Source organism: Typopeltis vanoorti, chromosome 4, assembly GCF_054136105.1.
Source record: "Typopeltis vanoorti isolate ZY-2024b chromosome 4, IOZ_Tvanoo_1.0, whole genome shotgun sequence".
Lineage (NCBI taxonomy): Eukaryota > Metazoa > Arthropoda > Arachnida > Uropygi > Thelyphonidae > Typopeltis > Typopeltis vanoorti.
Window position 1 is genome coordinate 149799593 of NC_143552.1, and position 18123 is coordinate 149817715.

At 36.2% G+C, this 18123-nt stretch overlaps 1 protein-coding gene across 1 annotated transcript in view; it reads right to left on the reverse strand.

Moving 5' to 3' along the window:
- Positions 1-18123, reverse strand: part of ND-75 (NADH dehydrogenase (ubiquinone) 75 kDa subunit) — a 282357-nt gene that overhangs the window by 204295 nt on the left and 59939 nt on the right. The window contains exons 4-5 of the mRNA XM_090391511.1: positions 9429-9536; positions 9118-9194 (exon numbers count right to left, since the gene is read on the reverse strand). Of these exons, the coding sequence (XP_090247637.1) occupies positions 9118-9194; positions 9429-9536 (185 nt within the window). The remainder of the gene's footprint in view (positions 1-9117; positions 9195-9428; positions 9537-18123) is intronic.

The following is an 18123-nucleotide window of genomic DNA, read 5'->3' on the forward strand; positions in this document are numbered from 1 at the left end:
ACGTGGATACTGAACAAATAGTTGGAAATTTACAATTTACCCAACCAAATTGAATTCTGTATTGGTTTATACCTAAATTAAACAATAGTAAAACATGATGTTTTACTGATGATGAAGAAAGTTTTAAAGCGAATAAAAGTTCAGCAGCTCTCAAATGTGAACTGTAGACTAAAATACACAAAGATTATTGAAGAAAAAATGAAAGAGTTTGAGAACAGGAACCAAAGCTTGGAGATTCAGTTGCAAGCCATGAAGAAAACCCTGATCGATTCATTCAGAGGCATGTGGTGAAGTTGCCCGCAAGGATAGAAAAATCAGAACTCCATGGTGGACACAGGAAGTTAAAGAGGCAGTGAAGGAAAAGAAGAAAGCATATCAAAAGTTCCTGTCAAATAAGTCAGCTTGTGCTCTTCGAGAATACAGAGACAAATCTAAGAAAGCTAAACACTGTGTAAAACTAGCTAAACAAAAGTCATGGGAGGACTTTGGCAAGAACATAGAAAATAAATATCAAGAAGGTGGCAAGATATTCTTGAGGTTGTTGAAGAAGCTTAGAAATGGAGGAAAGAGTGCTGTAAAAGGAATTAGAGATGATAAAGGTGACATGAAAACAGGAGAAAAAGATATCCTTGAAGTATGGAGTAATTACTTCGAAAAATTGCTAAATGAAACAAGCAGTGATAGCACAGTGGTAAAAAACACTCAACAGGCATACAGTCAGGAATACATATCCATACTTGAAGTAGAAAAAGCCATCAAAGTCTTGAAATGTGGAAAGGCAGCAGGAAAGAATTTCAGTGGCTGCACTGCATAGTTCAGAAAGCCTGGACAGAGGGACGAATTCCCAATGATTGGAGTAGAGCTCTAATAGTACCTATATATAAAAAGGGAAATAAAACTGAATGTGAGAATTACAGAGGTATTTCCCTACTGAGTGTTCCTGGCAAGATCTATGCAAGTATACTTGAGAAACGGTTGAGAAGAATTGTGGAAGAAAAGCTTGGTGAAGAACAAGCTGGATTCAGTCCAAATAGAGGCTGTCAGGATCAGATCTTCACTTTATGACAAATAGTTGAGAAAGCATGGGATTATAACAAAGATCTGTATTTCAGTTTTGTCGAGCTGGAAAAGGCATATGACAAGGTGCCAAGAGAGAACTAATTCAATACGCTACAGTTATATGGTGTCAATGGGGCATTATATCAAGCAATACTTAGTCTGTATTTGAGTTGTAAGCCAGCAGTTAGAATTGAAGGAAGTACAGGAAGATGGTTTAATGTTAAATCTGGTGTGAGACAAGGATGTACATTATCCCCTCTGTTATTCATTATCTATATGGATCACATTATGAAGGAAAGTGGTATTAAACATGGTATCAGAATTGGAGATGTTAATGTCTGCTCTTTGCTTTATGTGGACGATGTTATGCTTCTAAATAAATCCACTACAAGTTTCAAAGATTCCCTGCCTAAATTGAATAACTGTTGTAATAGATATGGTATGAAGGTCAGCATTAAAAAGATAAAGACAATGAAAATAGGTAAAATTGCTGAAAATGTCAACTGTGTTGAAAACAGGGAACCTGTGAAACAAGTAAAACATTTCAGCTACTTAGGCACGATTTTTACTGAAGATGGTAAATTAAATATGGAAATAGACAAACAGAATCAACAAAGCTGGTATGGTAGGAAGTCAATTGAATAAATTCATATGGAATAAGAGAGAAATTAGTCGGAACACTAAATTAGCTGTATACAAGACAGTGTTCAAACCAGTTTTAACTTATGGATCTGAGAGCTGGGTCAGAAGTAAAACCCTTTACCAAAGACTAGAGACCGCAGATATGAGAGTCCTGAGAATGATTAGAGGCGTGAACAGAAGGCATCAATGGCAATATCATATTAAAACCGAGGATATTAGGAAAGAACTTGACATTGTCGGCATCCAGGAATGTGTTAGCAGAGCTAATCTCAGGTCGTATGGTTACTTAAACAGAATGGGCGAGGAAAGATTAGCAAAACAAGTGTTCTCTGCCAGGTTGGCAGGAAAATAACCCAGAGGAAGACCAAGATATAGGTGGATTGATACGGTACAAAGTGCCTTAGACGATAGAAATATAAGATCTGATAATGATAATATTGGAGTCTTGACAAGTAACAGACTGATTTGGAGGAAAATTGTAGATAGGAAATTAGTGATGATGTAAATTTTTCATGTAGTACTATCGTATCCTGTACACCCCTTGAGGGTACATGTCAGGAATTTGATGATGATGATGATGATGAAACATGATGAGATGGCATAGTGGCTGAGGATCACCTGGTTAAAGAAGGCCCTGCTGTTATTATCAGGATCATAATTTTTTTCAGGGTTCTTTTTCAATAAAAGAAGTATTAACAGAAAAGAAGCTGGATTAATAGACGAATAAGAGAAGTTCCAGAGTGACATAATTATCATCAAAAGGACAAAAACGATTGCGATTCTTCTAATTATAAGGTGTTATATTAAAGCAGGGAATGAATAGCTACACTTTTACATTAATTCAGGATACAAGAGTATACAGCGATTTGAAATAGAATGGGTTCATAATTTAATTTTGAGCAGGATAAAAATGAACATCATATTTGAAAAGAAAAATATGTACACAACAGTTATAAACTGAATTGAGAGTTTTCAGAGGCAAACCATAGACAAAAAATGTACAAAAATTTATTCAAGAAAAGGTGAAAGAATTTGAATGCAAAAACTAAATTAAATGTGCAATGGCAGACTTTGAAGAAAACATTGATTGATTCATCCAGGAGATTTGGTGATGTCATTGGCGAGGTTTGAAAAATCTAAAAAATCTTCACGGTGGGCTCAAGAAGTTAGAGTGCTAGAAAAGAAAAAAGCAGATCAAAAAGTACCTACCAAGAGTCTGCAGATGCCATGAAGAAATAGAGAAAAAATGTCAGAAAGCTATGCAATGTGTAAAAGTAGCTAAACAATTATCGGAAGGCTGACAAGGATACAGAAGATAAATATCACAAAGGTGACAAAATGTTCTAGAGGTTGTTGAAAAAGCTTAGAAAGGAAAGGATACTGTAAAAGAAATCAGAAATGATAAGGGTAGAGTATGTTGTCCTGGTCATTATGCTGGAACCTCAGACTGTAGGCATTAGTGAGACCTGGCTATCAGAATCAAACATGCCAACTGGTATTGAGAGGAAAGGGTCCCATATTTTTAGGAAGGATAGACAATACAGGAGAGAAAGGGGAATGGTGATGATGAATCCAGTTAGAGTTGAGACCCATGATTATAGTACTAGTAATGGTATTTCATGTTCCAGTGAGTTTGAAGCCATCTAATGTGAGTGGAATCTTACAGGATCAAATACCTAGTGGGGTGTTGACCTGGTGGATTGGTTGCCAGTGATGAAGAAATGCATCACCAAATAGAGAAGATGGGCATGAAAAGAGTAATCATAATGGGAGACTAACTATCCAAGCATTGATTGGTAGCAGCAAAACCTCATGAGAAGAATGAAACTGAATTTATTGAGCTGTTGACAAGCAGCATGTGACAGAAGGAACTCAAGGTCAAAGAATGTTACATTTGATTACAGTGTCGGAGGGTGTTTCAGTTAAAGGTGTAACTATTCTGCCTCCGGTTGGTGACAGTGATTGTCATACTCACTTGGGAAGTGACTAAGTTTATGAATGTTCCATTCAGAAAAGCCTATATGCTGAACTACAAAGCAGGAAATTATTGCTAACTGAGGAGTATACTGAGTTCAGTGGAACAGTACCAGTTGCTGGATGGGAAGAATATTGACAGTGCATGGGAAGCATTTAAAAATACTTAAATGGTGCAATATCAGAATGCGACCTCAGAGTTTGAAGAATAAATGGGGTAGGAATCAAATGAGTGTGTAATCTTATTAAACATGAGATTTGTAAGAAAAGGATGATGTGGAAGGAATACCCATGTGTATAAGTACAAGGCATGTTCAAAAAAAGGCCGAACTTTTCCTATAAAGACTTTATTGCTCATTTCACAACTTTTTAACCACTGTCACCCCTTCAAAGTAGTTCCTTCTACTGGTGATACACCATTCACGTTTCTTCCTTTGATGGAATGCCTCCCGAAACGCACTTTCTGTGATGGCAAGCAATTCTCTTATCGCATTTTCCTGAATCTCTCCTCTATGGTTTGGAAAACACGTCCTTTCAAAGTGGTTTTAAGTTTGGGGAACAGGAAAAAGTCTGCTGGAGCTAGTCTGGAGAATAGGGGTGGATGGGGCAACGGATGTCTGATGTTCACGACGTTGTTCTTCAAGCGCTTTCATTGTCACTAATCTGATGAACAGCTTGTGCACGTGCTCACAGTGGATGTAACTCAACGACTAATGCTCATAGCAAAACTGGGCAAACGGCAGTTTGTTATCAAACCTGCAGCTGCATGCACTCAAGTAGCCTTAGCACTCTCTCTGCCAGTTGGTGCACTATTTAAAATTTCGGTCTTTTTTTGAACACCCCTCGTATGATGCCTATTATGAAACTTATAAGCAGCAGGGCAGAAGAGTCACAGATACATTCACAACTGTTGTACAGAAAGCTGTACAACAGTTGTGAATGTATCAATCTATTTAGATTTTATTCTTTCTTGAAGGATCTCTTTCCTGATATCAATCACAAGTTCTGCTAACCTTTCCTCTCCTCTCCCATTCAGGAATGTGTGAGCAGAACTAATTTCAGGTGATATGGTCACTTAAACAGAATGGGAGAGGAAAGGTTAGCAGAACTTGTAATTGATGTCAAGAAAAATGCCCTCGAATTTTAGCAAGCCATTAAAATTTTATCAAATTTTAAGCTGACATTAGCATTCAGGAATGTGAATATCGACTTCCATGCTAAAGTTTTCATTTTTAATATGATTCTGCTATTGATGCCATCTGTTCACTCCCCTAATTTTTCTCAACACTCATATTTAAGGTCTCCAGTCTTTGATGAACTATTTTATTTTGTAGTCTGGCTAAGTTAAAGCTAGTTTAATAATACTGCCTTGCACACACCTAGTTCAGTGATTTGACTAAATGTCTTCTTCTCATTCCATATAAATTTATTAAATTGTCTATGCAATATACCAGCTTTGTTTATTCTGTTGTCTATTTCTATATTTAATTTGCCACCTTTGCAAAAATTGTACTTAAATAGCTGAAATGTCTTACTTATTCAATGGGGTTCCATTTCAGAATGCAGCTGATGATTTTCAATCTTTGTCTTTTTATTGCAGATTTCTTAAAGCAGTTATTCAATTTAGTTAAGAAATCTTGTAGACATTTTACAGATATACAAAACTCAAATAGAGATTCTTGATATACAAGGTGTGCTCAAAAAAAAAAGACCGAACTTTTGCTATAAAGACTTCACTGCTCATTTTACAACATTTTAAGCACTGTCCCCTTCAAAGTAGTCCCCCTCTACTGGCATTCCCAACGTTTCTTCCATTGCTGGAATGCACTTTCTGTGATGGCACACAGTTCTCTTATCACATTTTCCTGAATCTCCTGTAGGGTTCGGAAACAATGTCCTTTCAAAGTGGTTTTAAGTTTGGAAACAGGAAAAAGTCTGCTGGGGCTAAGTCCAGAGAATAGGGTGGATGGGGCACAATGAATGTCTGATGTTTTGCCATATAACTGTGGATAAGGAGCGACGTGCGAGATGACGCATCATTGTGGTGCAACACCCAAGTCTGGTTTTCCCACAATTGAGGTCTCTTCCTGCACACAGCATCCCTCAAATGTGCTAAAATTTCATGATACAATTCTTTGTTTACTATCTGACTAAGTGGTACAAATTCATAATGAGCAATGCTTTCCAATCAAAAAACACAATCAACATCACCTTGATCTTTGACCGACTCATCTGTGCTTTTTGTCAAGAAGACCCTTTCCCCACCCACTGTGACAACCGCATATCGGTTTCAACATCATAGCCATAAACCCACATCTCATCTCCTGTTATGAAGTTCTTAAGAAAGTTTTCATTACCATTTGCATTGGCAAGCAGTTCCTGACTGATTTCGACACAGGTCTCTTTCTGATCGTCAGTCAACAAATGCAGCATGAATTTTGCACTGATGCAATGCATCTGAAGTTTTTCAGTCAAAATTTGGTGGCAAGATCCTATGCCGATGCCCACTTTGTCAGCAATTTCTCAGACAGTTAAACAATGATTTCAATGAATCACAGTATGAACTCTCTCTTGACATGGTCATCGTTTGTTAATGTCGAAGGTCGTCCAGGCCTGGGATCTTCGCCGACTGATGTTCTGCCCTTTTTAAAACACTTAAACCACTCATAGCACTGAGTTTGTCTCATACAGTACTCCCAGTATGCTTGGTTAAGCAACTGAAATGACTCTGTAAAATCCAAGTTCGCAGCAAATAAATAAATCCGCTACAAGTCTGCAAGATTCTCTGACTAAATTGAATAACTGGTGTAATAGATACGGTATGAAGGTCAGCAATAAAAAGACAAAGACAATGAAAATAGGCAGAATCATTGAAAATGTCAACTGTGTTGTGAATGGAGAACTTGTGGAACAAGTAAAACAGATCAGCTACTTATGTACTATTTTTACTGAAGATGGTAAATTAAATATAGAAGTGGACAACAAAATCAGCAAAGCTGGTATGGTGGGAAGTCAATTGAATAAATTCATATGGAATAAGAGAGAAATTAGTCGGAACACTAAATTGCTGTATACAAGGCAGTGTTCAAACCAGTTTTAACTTATGGATCTGAGAGCTGGGTCAGAAGTAAAACACTTGACCAAAGACTAGAGACCGCAGATATGACAGTCTTGAGAGAGGTTATAGGCATGAACAGATGGCAACAATGGCAATATCATATTAAAAACGAGGATATTAGGAAAGAACTTGACATTGTCAGCAACCAGGAATGCATTAGCAGAGCTAATCTCTGGTGGTATGGTCACTTAAATAGAATGGGTGAAGAAAGATTAGCAAAACAAGTGTTCTCTGCCAGGTTTGCAGCAAAACGACCCAGAGGAAGACCAAGATATAGGTGGATTGATATTGTACAAAGTGCCTTAGACGATAGAAATATAAGATCTGATAATGTTGAAGTCTTGACAAGTAACAGACTGATTTGGAGGATAATTGTAGATAGGAAGTTAATAATGATGTAATTTTTTTCATGTAGTACTATCATATCCTGTACACACCTTGAGGGTACATGGCAGGAATTTGATAATGAATGCTTTTCATGGAATCAGCTTCGGCCCTAAGAAACAATCCAAACCTCAACAAATTTGGTTGCATGAGACTGCCCCATATTTGGGAAACCTACATCAGAAGACCTTCGGCCAAATCGCCCAAGAATACCAACATTGCCCGCTAGGGGGCACCATCAGGACTTTAAGAGAAATAATAGCTTCCTGCTTCTTCCTCACTTACTGTTTGTTGTGCCTGCGTGCACGTCTTGCTCTTAAGTTTCTTGAAAATGGCAACGTGACGTTGTTGAAATATTGAAGCATATTAAAATTTATTTTAATGTATATCCTAGTTGAAGTTGTAATTTCCTTAAATTATTTAGTAAAAAATGCATAACCAACGTCTAAGCCTTTCCATGAGAATAACGTAATCAATGTGAATTTTCTTAGTTCTTGTGTCTTCTTTGTATGAATTCATATACAACTTTATGCTGGAAAATGGTATTAATAATGACTAGTCTATGTCCCAAACAGAAATTGAGCAGGTACTTAATATTGTTATTAACTTTGTCCTTTTCTCTGAAGTTTTCTAAAACATTTCTATATATCGGGTATTCATTTGTTACTCTGCTGTTTAGAACTCCAACAACGTTAACTTCTCCTTTTATCAGCTACCTTCTTTAATGGCAAAATATTTTTCCACTTCTTCCTTATTAGAACCTTTTATGGAATAATAGGCACATTTAAGTCTCATTGTTCATCTCCACATTCTGATGTGTACTCACATCAATCCACTTGATACTACCTGTCATTCAAGAAGGTTATCCTTGTTTAGTGTTGAATACTCTAGCTACTCCTTCCTTTCCTTGATCATTACTGCCTGAATATAACATCTAGTATGTGTTATTTTAAAGAATGTCACCTGCATTTTTCTTTTGTTTCAGTAAAATCAATTATGTGAATGTGGTACTGATCCACTCTGAAAGTTCCTCTAATTTTCCAGTGATACTATTATGCTGGTGGTATCTATCTTAAATTCCACTGATGATGAGTCGGAGTTTGTTGTTGTAGTGACTTTTCACCATTCTCTCTTGATCCAATCCCAGATGAAATCAGCAGCATTTATTTCTGGTTTAAACTAATAACGAATATAATTAGTTTAATTATATTCTGGCCTGGTTGGCCGAGTGGTTAGTGTATCCACTCTCCAGCCAAAAGGCTGCGGGTTCGAATCCTGCCATGGACATGGATGTTTGTGATTGTCTGTTGTGAAAATACTAGTGGTGGGTGGTAGATGGTAGTTGCAGTTTGTTGTAGTTGGTGGGCTGAGTGATGGAGACAGAGAGCTATAGAGTAGGTGCTCTCCCTCAATGAGTCTTTGGACTCCCTGGAGGTGTTCCATAATAATAATTAAATCCCAATTTGTCAGCCTATCCTTATTTGTTCAATATTCGGGTATTAATGAGAGAAGGTGAGTAATGAACATTAGGTCAGAGCTCCCCCCCCCCCCAAGTTGGTTCTGGGAGGGGACTGTGGCATAATTGTCCTACAGTTTTTATTACATTTTTTCAAAGGCTATCTGGAGATCTCCTTTCAGTTATTTAGCTCTAACCCTTGAGCAACTCCAGTCAATTATTATTCATTAAGTGGACTAAATAAATCAACTTTAGTACTGACTAGTAGGAATAACATGGTAAGTAGAACTGTCTGACTGATAACATGAACTAATATTTAATCCCTGGGTCTGATTATTCTTTCATTAATAAATAGTTAAAATTATAAGCCACCAATCTACCTGAGAAATATATGTAACATATACAAAACAGCATAGTATATTAGAGAAAAATTGAACTGAAATTACCAAATACACTAAATCGTATTACCAAAATAAAAGAATACCTTGCTTTCCTTGTCATCTCAGAATTTGTTTTTATTCTCCATCCTTTCATTACTGGCATAGCACATGCTGCAACAGGCTGAAATACATTAGAACCACTTATTTAAAATTCAAAACAAGTTTTGAAGGAATGTAGTTTTCTCTACCCATTTCTTTAATATCAACATACAGTTATAATATTCAAATTCTTTGTATAAAATCATATTTAATTCAATATGAAAAACACATCACTGAACACACACACACACACATTTCATTTTCTAATTCCAATGATTCCATGTTTAAGTTATAAAAAATTAAGAACAAATGTTACCTTAGCTGACTTCTCTACCTCTACAAGACACATTCTACAATTACCAGCAACTGATAACCGTTCATGGTAACAAAACCTTGGAATTTCTATGCCTACCTTTGCAGCAGCCTGAAAATACACACAATTCAAAGTGTTCATAAATATACATCTATAAATATAAAAAGATCAATATATCCAGAAACAATTATATCGAATAGAAAAATTCACAGCCGGTTATTAGAAAGACAAAGTAGTAGTTTTTATATGATATGCACTAAGTTAGCTTTGCATTAGGAGCACGTATGTAATAAAGTGTTGATCCATCTCTCAGTGCAATTATGGCTCACAGATACCTATGAACAGATTCCACAGGGTGTCGAATATCCTCCATGCGTAACTCAACCCATGTCTGTTCCATTAGTTCATGCTGATTCATGGAGGAGAATCAGCAGTTTTCACACCCAGTTCTAACATATCCCACAGATGTTCAATTGGGTTACAGTCAGGAGAGTTTGGGGGAAAAGGCAATGTGGCAAATTTGTTGTCGTTTTCCTCCAACCACTCAGTAGTTGTATTATCATGATGATAAGGTGCATTGTCCTGTTGAAAGATAGCACTGTGGTAAGGGTAGACCTGCAGATATGGTGTTTGTGGGAGGATAACTAATGGACCTAGGGCGTACCAGGAAGAAGCTCTGCAGACCATAACACCACCTCCACTGGCCTGTTGAGCCCCAACTGTGCAACCAGGGAGATAGGGCTTAATGCTGTTTATGCCAAATGAGAACCCAGCCATCAGCATGGTATAGCATGAAGCAGGACTCATCACTCCAGGCGACCTTCTTCCATCTGAAAAGGGTCCATTGCCGAAAGTTCCTTGACCCATGCGAGGCATTGTTTACAATGCCTTGGCTATCATCATGGGTACCCTTGTTGGTCTCTGGCTGTGGAACCCCAGGAGAAGCAAGGTACAGTGCATGGCATATAGAAATGGTCAAACTGACCTGCTGTCATACTGGTGGGTGAGCTGTATGACTGCTGCACGTCATTGCCAAGATACCAGTCGTAACACCTGATGCTCACCACTAAGATCAACCATGCATGGCTGATCAATGTTCGTGGCTGTTCATAGTTAATCCAGTTCTGGTACACCCCTGATACAGAAGTATGAGAGATGGCACTGTGACACAGCAGTATGAGTAGCACTGATACTTGCAATCAACAAGTGCAACTGTTTCCGAAATACTGGCATCTGCCCTCGTGACCCCAACTATCGGGTCATGGTTAAATTGATTTATGTCGCCACATTTCCCCATTACTGGCAAACATTTACTGATTACGTAAATGTATTACATTTACTGATTACGTAAGGTGTGCCCATTTATAATATCTGCACATGTACGTGGTACTTTGTTATCATGCCAAATATGTAAATCAGGGGAAGGGTGTTCCTAATGCAAAGCTAACTCAGTGCACATTGCATGTTTTTTTTTTTTTAATGGTTATAGTTTTTTATTTTATAAAATATCTTGATTATAAAAATGTTGTCAATCTACAAAATATTATGGGTAGGCTAAAGGTTCAAGTAATCTAGAAATTCTGTTCTAGTAGTTAAATATGACTTTTATAAGCCACTTCAGGCCTCCAGTAAGCAAGGTGGTGGTCGCACATCAGCAGATATAAATCATTTACAAGTTAATACCATGTTGCAATGGGATTTGAATGCATAGCTATCCATCTGTCAATTGCTGTGTGTGTGTGTCAGTAAATTTTCATATGAACATCCTGTGTAGTTTACAAGATATTTTATAAAATTAGAAGGACTAGTGACTTTTTTTTTCTTTTTTTAAATCCATATACAAGATGTAGAACTTAAGTTTTCCAAGAAACTACAGTTCATAGCGTCGGGGGGGGGGGGGGACATTATATATTGAAAACTGTTGCAGAGGACAGACAAGAATAACTTCTCTTTCAGAATGAAAGAGAAGTTATTTTAATGGTTTGAAGTTGGATTGTGAATGGATGTTCTTCAGCGGCTGCTGATGTTTTTATAAGCCAAGAAAATAAGTGAAGGAATGATGAAAGTCAGTTCACTAGAACAACATCCTGAAAACGCCTATAAAGAAGGCATAAGACAGAAAATGGCTGGGGACAGTGAGAGAGATCATCAAATAACTAGACTGAGTTTTGCTAGCACTGAAGTTTATGAGGTTATCCTCATCCATATTTCTGAAACAGGGCATGGAAATATCAGTGTTCAAGGCAATATCTCTGGTAGAGCTTGAAGCTTGGAATAATCGATTGCTGCAAGTTATGTTAAATGAAGAGTAACAATAGTTTTAAAAGCATGCATGTAAGATGCATAAATGGTTATCCTAATACATATCACTGGCTCATGGAATCATTGCGGGGAAAATTCATCATGGGGATTTGTCATGAGAAAATTCATCACGGGGAAAATGCATCCAAGAAAAAATCGCGAAAATTTAAATGATATTGCATTGATACCGATATATGAAAAGTAAATGCAGTGCAAGATAAATTTCACAAAATATAGTTTTCTTTTATGTATCTATGTATTATTTACTTAGATTTTAATTAGATTTGCATAATATTTTTATATTTATGCAGTGAAAGTAATATTTTATTGATCGGTGAGTTTCCTAATTTCTGTTTTGTCTTAAAAGGTTGTACATATTGAATTTCTTACTTAGATAACTATAGGTTCTGCTGGAATATTAATATTTACAAAACTGGAAAAGGGTGGTTTAGGGAGAAAGGACACCATATTTAAGAATATTTATTCTGTGAACCGTTTACGGTTGTTCTGTGCACTTAGACAACCATCCAGATGTGATATATACACATACACACGTGCACGCACACATTTTATCCAAACTAATTCAGCAGATGAGGTGTTTCAGTTATTGAATACACATATATTTTGAAAATGACTCCACTTTTCCTACATAGGAAGGATATGTGGTATGCTGTTATCATTTACAGAGCTAATTTAAGATCATAGATGCACTTTTGAGTAATTATATTAAAGAAAATGATAATAAAATTACGTAAATGCTATCATTATGATGTAAATCAGCATAAGCTCAATTGCCATCTCTGGCTGCAATACGACTTTACCTTTACTTCCAATTCTAGTATTTTCAGATGAAGAAATTCATCTTTCACTTAATAACAATTACAAACATCCATGCCTATTGCGAGTTTCGAATCCACAGCTCATTTTTGGGAGAGGGTAAGCTATCTAGTCAGTTGTTCATTGTTATGGTTTATTTACAATTTACAATTTGTAAATAGGGAAACTAGCTAAATAAATAGGAATAAGAAAAAGTTTATTATTATATGTAGCTGTCTAGGCTTCTCTGGTTTGAGCCAGTTGAGTTATTTCTCACGGAGAGAGAGAGAGAATCTATGCTGATAAGGTGGTTAATATACTGCAAGAATTGTTTAGTTGGTCTTCCTCTCCATCATTGTAAATTTGATGGGGTGTATAAAACTAAGATGTTCAATTATGGAGAAGGAGGATGTCTCAATTGGTGTCCAAGCCAATCAAGTTGATTGGTGTCCAAGCCAATCAAGTTGACATCTGCATTGGGTTTCAATCAAGGGTTTTGGTTTGGTTTGCCACTTCTACAATAGTGGAATTACGAATATGATCCTTCCGAGTAACAGTCTTAAGCAGGTTGTATTAAAGCTATTAATGGTTTTTATTGCTTTTTTGGGTGGAAATGTTCCATGTTTCTCTAAGATATAAGAAAATATGTTCAGATGAATTGTTCAGATGACAACCACGAATAGTCGAAACGGTCCACACCCCGTCAACCACCTTTCCCCTTCCCCCTCCCTATTTTAAAAAAATTAACCCTTTCACTTTTTCCCCACCCTATATAAAAGTATATGTTTCTATATATTACGAAAAAACCCGGGTTTTTCTAACTTATTCTACCAAACTGCCTACCCCCCCCCCCCCGCCACACACACTCTGCAGTTTTCGACATCGCAGACTGAGGAAAAGCCACAACACCCAGAAAAAGGTATGTGCAATTTTCTATTCCTTAGGCTACATATACTTTTTAGTACATCTACACTCATAATGCCCTAAGAATCCATGAGTAAATAGCCAATGACATTTAAACAGGGGTACTCCTAAACTGAAGCAAGCAAAATAGCTGTAATTATAATATAAGAAAATAGCCTGAGAGGTTGCTTTGTAAAGCCTCATTTTTGTTTCCAAGGTATGAGGGGCGATTTTGATATGTTTCTTAGATTCCTGTGTTGATTGAGAACTTTATATGTTCTTAATATTATGTCATTTACAGTATTATTTATATTTGAGCCTAAGTATTGGAAGACTTCTACTTTTTCTAAAGGTTGGTTGTGGTTTGTAATGATCAAACCTTCTACTATATTTGGGAGTATTTTAGTTTTATTTCAGTTAACTGTCAATCTAAATATTTTTGCAGCTTGGCATAGTCTGTCAAAGTGTTGTTGCAGCTTGGCTAAAGATGAATCTATTAATACCATATTGTCTGCATAGCTGAGGTTGTTAGCCAGTTGAGTCGGTTGTTAACGACATGATATTTCTGATTACAGTTTACTTTTGAACGGTTCACAAGAGAAGTAATTAATTACGTATTTCACTTTGGGAGCATTCATCTATATATATTTTTTTTCAGTAAAAAAGACTAAATATAAAATTAAAAATTTCTTAGTATCATAAAATACTAATCTTGGGGGAAAAGGTAAAGACTAGTATTGAAGCCGCAGATGGCAATTTACTTATGCTGATTTACATAATTATGATAGCATTTACGTAATTTCACTGTCATTTTCTTTAATATAATTACTCAAAATTGCGCCTCTGATCTTAAACTAGCTCTGCAAACGTTAGCAGCATGTAAGATGTCTTTACTATGTGCAGTGATATTCAAAATACAGTGTATTTAATAACCAAAACACACCGCCTTCTGAATTAGTTCAGATAAAAAATATATCACACCTGGATGGATGTCTAAATGCGCAGAACAGAAAAATAGTGAATGGTTAGAAGAATAAATATTCTTAAATATTGTGCCCTTTCTCCCTAACTATTCTTAAATGTTCCATCTACAGAGTCTGTAGTAAGAGCATCCATCTATGCTTAATGTTTATTCCATAACTTTATATGGAATAAAAAATTTCACAATGCTAAATATAATTGAAATAATAAATAATACATAAAATATTTCTTTTTTTTTTTTCATAATATGGGAATGATATGAAATAGGATTTTAAATTTTCTCGCAATGAATTTTCCTGCGATTAATTTTCCTCGCAATAAATTTTCTCTGCGGTGAATTGTCCCATGATGAATTATCCCGACATGCATATTACCATGTCTAAAGAAAATGTTCCAAGGAGATAGCATCAGCCTTGACCTACCTGCTTAATGAGTCTTGCAACAGTATAAGTCATAAAGGAGAGGAAGGAGGGTAAAATTGTTCAACTTCAGAAAGGTAGTAAAGCTAAGGCTACCAATTACAGGCTATTCTGTATATCTGGGGTTGTAATTAAGGTTTGAAGAGGTCGGTGAGATGCAAAAATACAAAATGATAACAGTGGTATTCTTTGTGCTTGTCAACATGGGCTTGTTAAACTTGCTTATGTACTATAACAATGTAACAAATGTATTGGGCAAAGAAGATGCATACACAGTGGAATACTTAGATTTTGTAAAGGCGGTTTGATAGATAGCCATACCACAAGTTGGTAACTAAACTGAAGAAGATGGGATCGGATGATAGATAGTGAGTTGGACAGGCAACTGACTCTCAGATAGGTATCAGCAAGTTGTGTATGGGGGTGCAGTATCCCAGAAGAGGAAAATCACTAGTGGTGTGTCACAGGAGTCTGTTTTGGGGCCATTGTTATTTAATTTGTATATTAATGATATTGGGATGGGTTTAACTAGTGATATACAACTGTTTGCAGATGATACAAAATTGGACAGGGTGATGAGAAATCAAGCAGATGTTGTGGCCTTACAGGAGGACTTGAATAGACTGTACGAGCAACAGTATGGAACTGTCAGTTCAATGTTGTCAAGTGCAAGGTTCTGAAATTTGGTAGACAACAATGGGATGCAACGTATACATTTGGTGGGGAAATTTTGGAAGAAGTTGAGGAGACAAGAGACCCTGGAGTGGTGGGGTTGGTGGTGGACAAAGATCTGAAGTTCAGAGGTCACATTGCACAAGTGGTGAAGTCGTCACATCGGATAATGGAAATGATGCAGAAATAGGGAGGTTCTGGTTCCATTGTATAGGGCCTTCATCAGGCCTCATATGGATTATTGTGCAGAGATTTGGTCCCCTGCTTTTCATGGTGATGAGGATATATTGCCAAGTGTCCAGAGAAAACTAAGGTGGTAATAACTGGTGTCTGGAATATGAAGACAGATTGAGGGAATGCAGTTTGCAAAACCTTGTGCAATGTGACCTCTGCATAAGGAGGTCTGTATATTAATGTGTAAGAAATTTTTCAAAGACTGTGAGAAGTGGGTAGAACAAGGGGACATCCCTGGAAGCTGTACAAAGGGTGTGAGCAAGGGAGATAAAGAGCAGGTTCTTTGCATGGAGGTTGGTGAGTGGAATGCAGTGCCTGACACTGTTGTGAAAGTAGATAGACTAAATGAGTTTAAAGCTTGGTTTGATAGGCTTTGTGTGTAACAGTGTACCCCCTGCAATGAATGACTCCATGGAGGTCTGGTGTTAATAATATTTTGATAGCATATTACATTGACTTTTATATACAATATGGCAGTTGTATGTTTGACTTTGCACAATATATGAAATGTAGCTTCATCTTATACAAATTGTAGCTTTGATCTTTAGTTGAGAAAATTATGGACATTGTCAATATAATTAAACATATCCTCTGAGAAAACTTTTTCTGGGAAGGATAGTTATCTTTAGCATCTGAATGATCTAAACTTTGTAAGCATGTTACCAGAAACATTCATGACACATAGAATCACAAACCAAGGAAATTAAGCTATAGAAATATAAGTTCATTTAATTTCTGATATAGAAACCACATGTTTCTAAACAAAAATAGATTTTGTTAGACCTTCATCATACAAGACTTATATTAAAAAAAAATAAAAATAAAAAAGTAGAAAAAAATTAATTACACATAACATAAATATAAGTAGTAAGGCATGGCAATGAATGAGAAATAGACTTAAGTACAAATGAATGATACTTATTTAAAAGGACAAAAATTTCACTTCATAGTGAAATTTTTGTCAGTGTAAAAACTTAATGAGAAATAGCTCAAAGAAGAGAATACAATGCATGACTTACAGAATTAAATCAATAATGAATTAAACCAGTATAAAAAGATTAAGAGGATTGCTATGGAGGGCCCCTTCCTACTACTCTGGCCAAGTTCTTTTTTATGTGAATCCCACCAATGAATATAAATGTAGCTCAGGCACATTTGTCTCTAGAAGTATCCAGGTTGGTGGTCACTCTGAACAATAAATAATCTTAACCCCCTCTTCTTCATTTGGTATATGCAGACAAAATTTTTGTTTTATGGCTTTCTTCCAAATCAGAATTAAATGTTTTTCTTCAAAAAGTAAAAGTTACTCACCAAAGAATACAGTTTGCTTTGGAAAAGCAACAATTATCTACCATTTTTGTATCTTCTCATCCTTAAACCAAATTGCTGCAAGTTGATGCATGCTAATTGCACAAATATCGGTGGTAAACTCCTGATCAACCTCAGCCAGCCATTCTTTTGTCCCTCATGCTTTCCTTTTCATCTAAATCTCAGAATGTGAATAGAGAACATAGATCAGTAGCTTATTACACCTGATAATACTTTCTTACATAAAATTGATTCACTAGGGAAAAAAAAAAAAACATACCGGCAAACTTCACAATATCATTGCTATGTCAGTCCAAGACACTATGAAGGGAAAGAATAAAAAATGCAATGTTACTGTAGTGAACTTTCATTCCAAAATAGACACAACACTAAAAGATATCTGCAAGCTCGCCGAACAATACAAATTTGACCCTGGAAAAACTATCAGGTATAACAGCTTTGGCCCACGAACAAATGAAGTGAATCCTCTGCACCAAGTCAAAGTGACATGCAATACACCAGTGAGTAGATTAGCATTCATAACCACTGCAAATAACATGTCAGAAGGTGCCACTACCATGTCACATATACGAGCCTAACCAGATCTCACCTATGCACGGTGGAAACAAAATGGAAAATTACAGAAACAACTGGAAGAAAAGTGACAGACTGGAGACAACACATTGTTATGTCGTTGTTTTTTCCTATATATTTTAGTTGTTATCCCTTTTATAAAATTTTCTTTTCAATAAGACCTAGCTCCTCCAATTTCAACAAACTTTGACTCTCAACTCACTTCTTGTACACTCACTCTCATAGGGAAAGCTAATCTGTGTCACAGGTCGATTTCTAAAACTTAGTCATGTTTTTATTCTAACTACTAAAGGTTATTCCTTAATTAAGAACGAATCCTTTGAAATTTCTATCTGGGTAGCCTCCTTTTCAGATATTGACAAATTTATTTTTTAAAGCTGCGCTAGCCAATATCCTAGGATAGAAGGAATTCTTATTCAGAAAGACCTTGCCAAAACTTTATGCTCATACATTAAACAAATATTCAACTA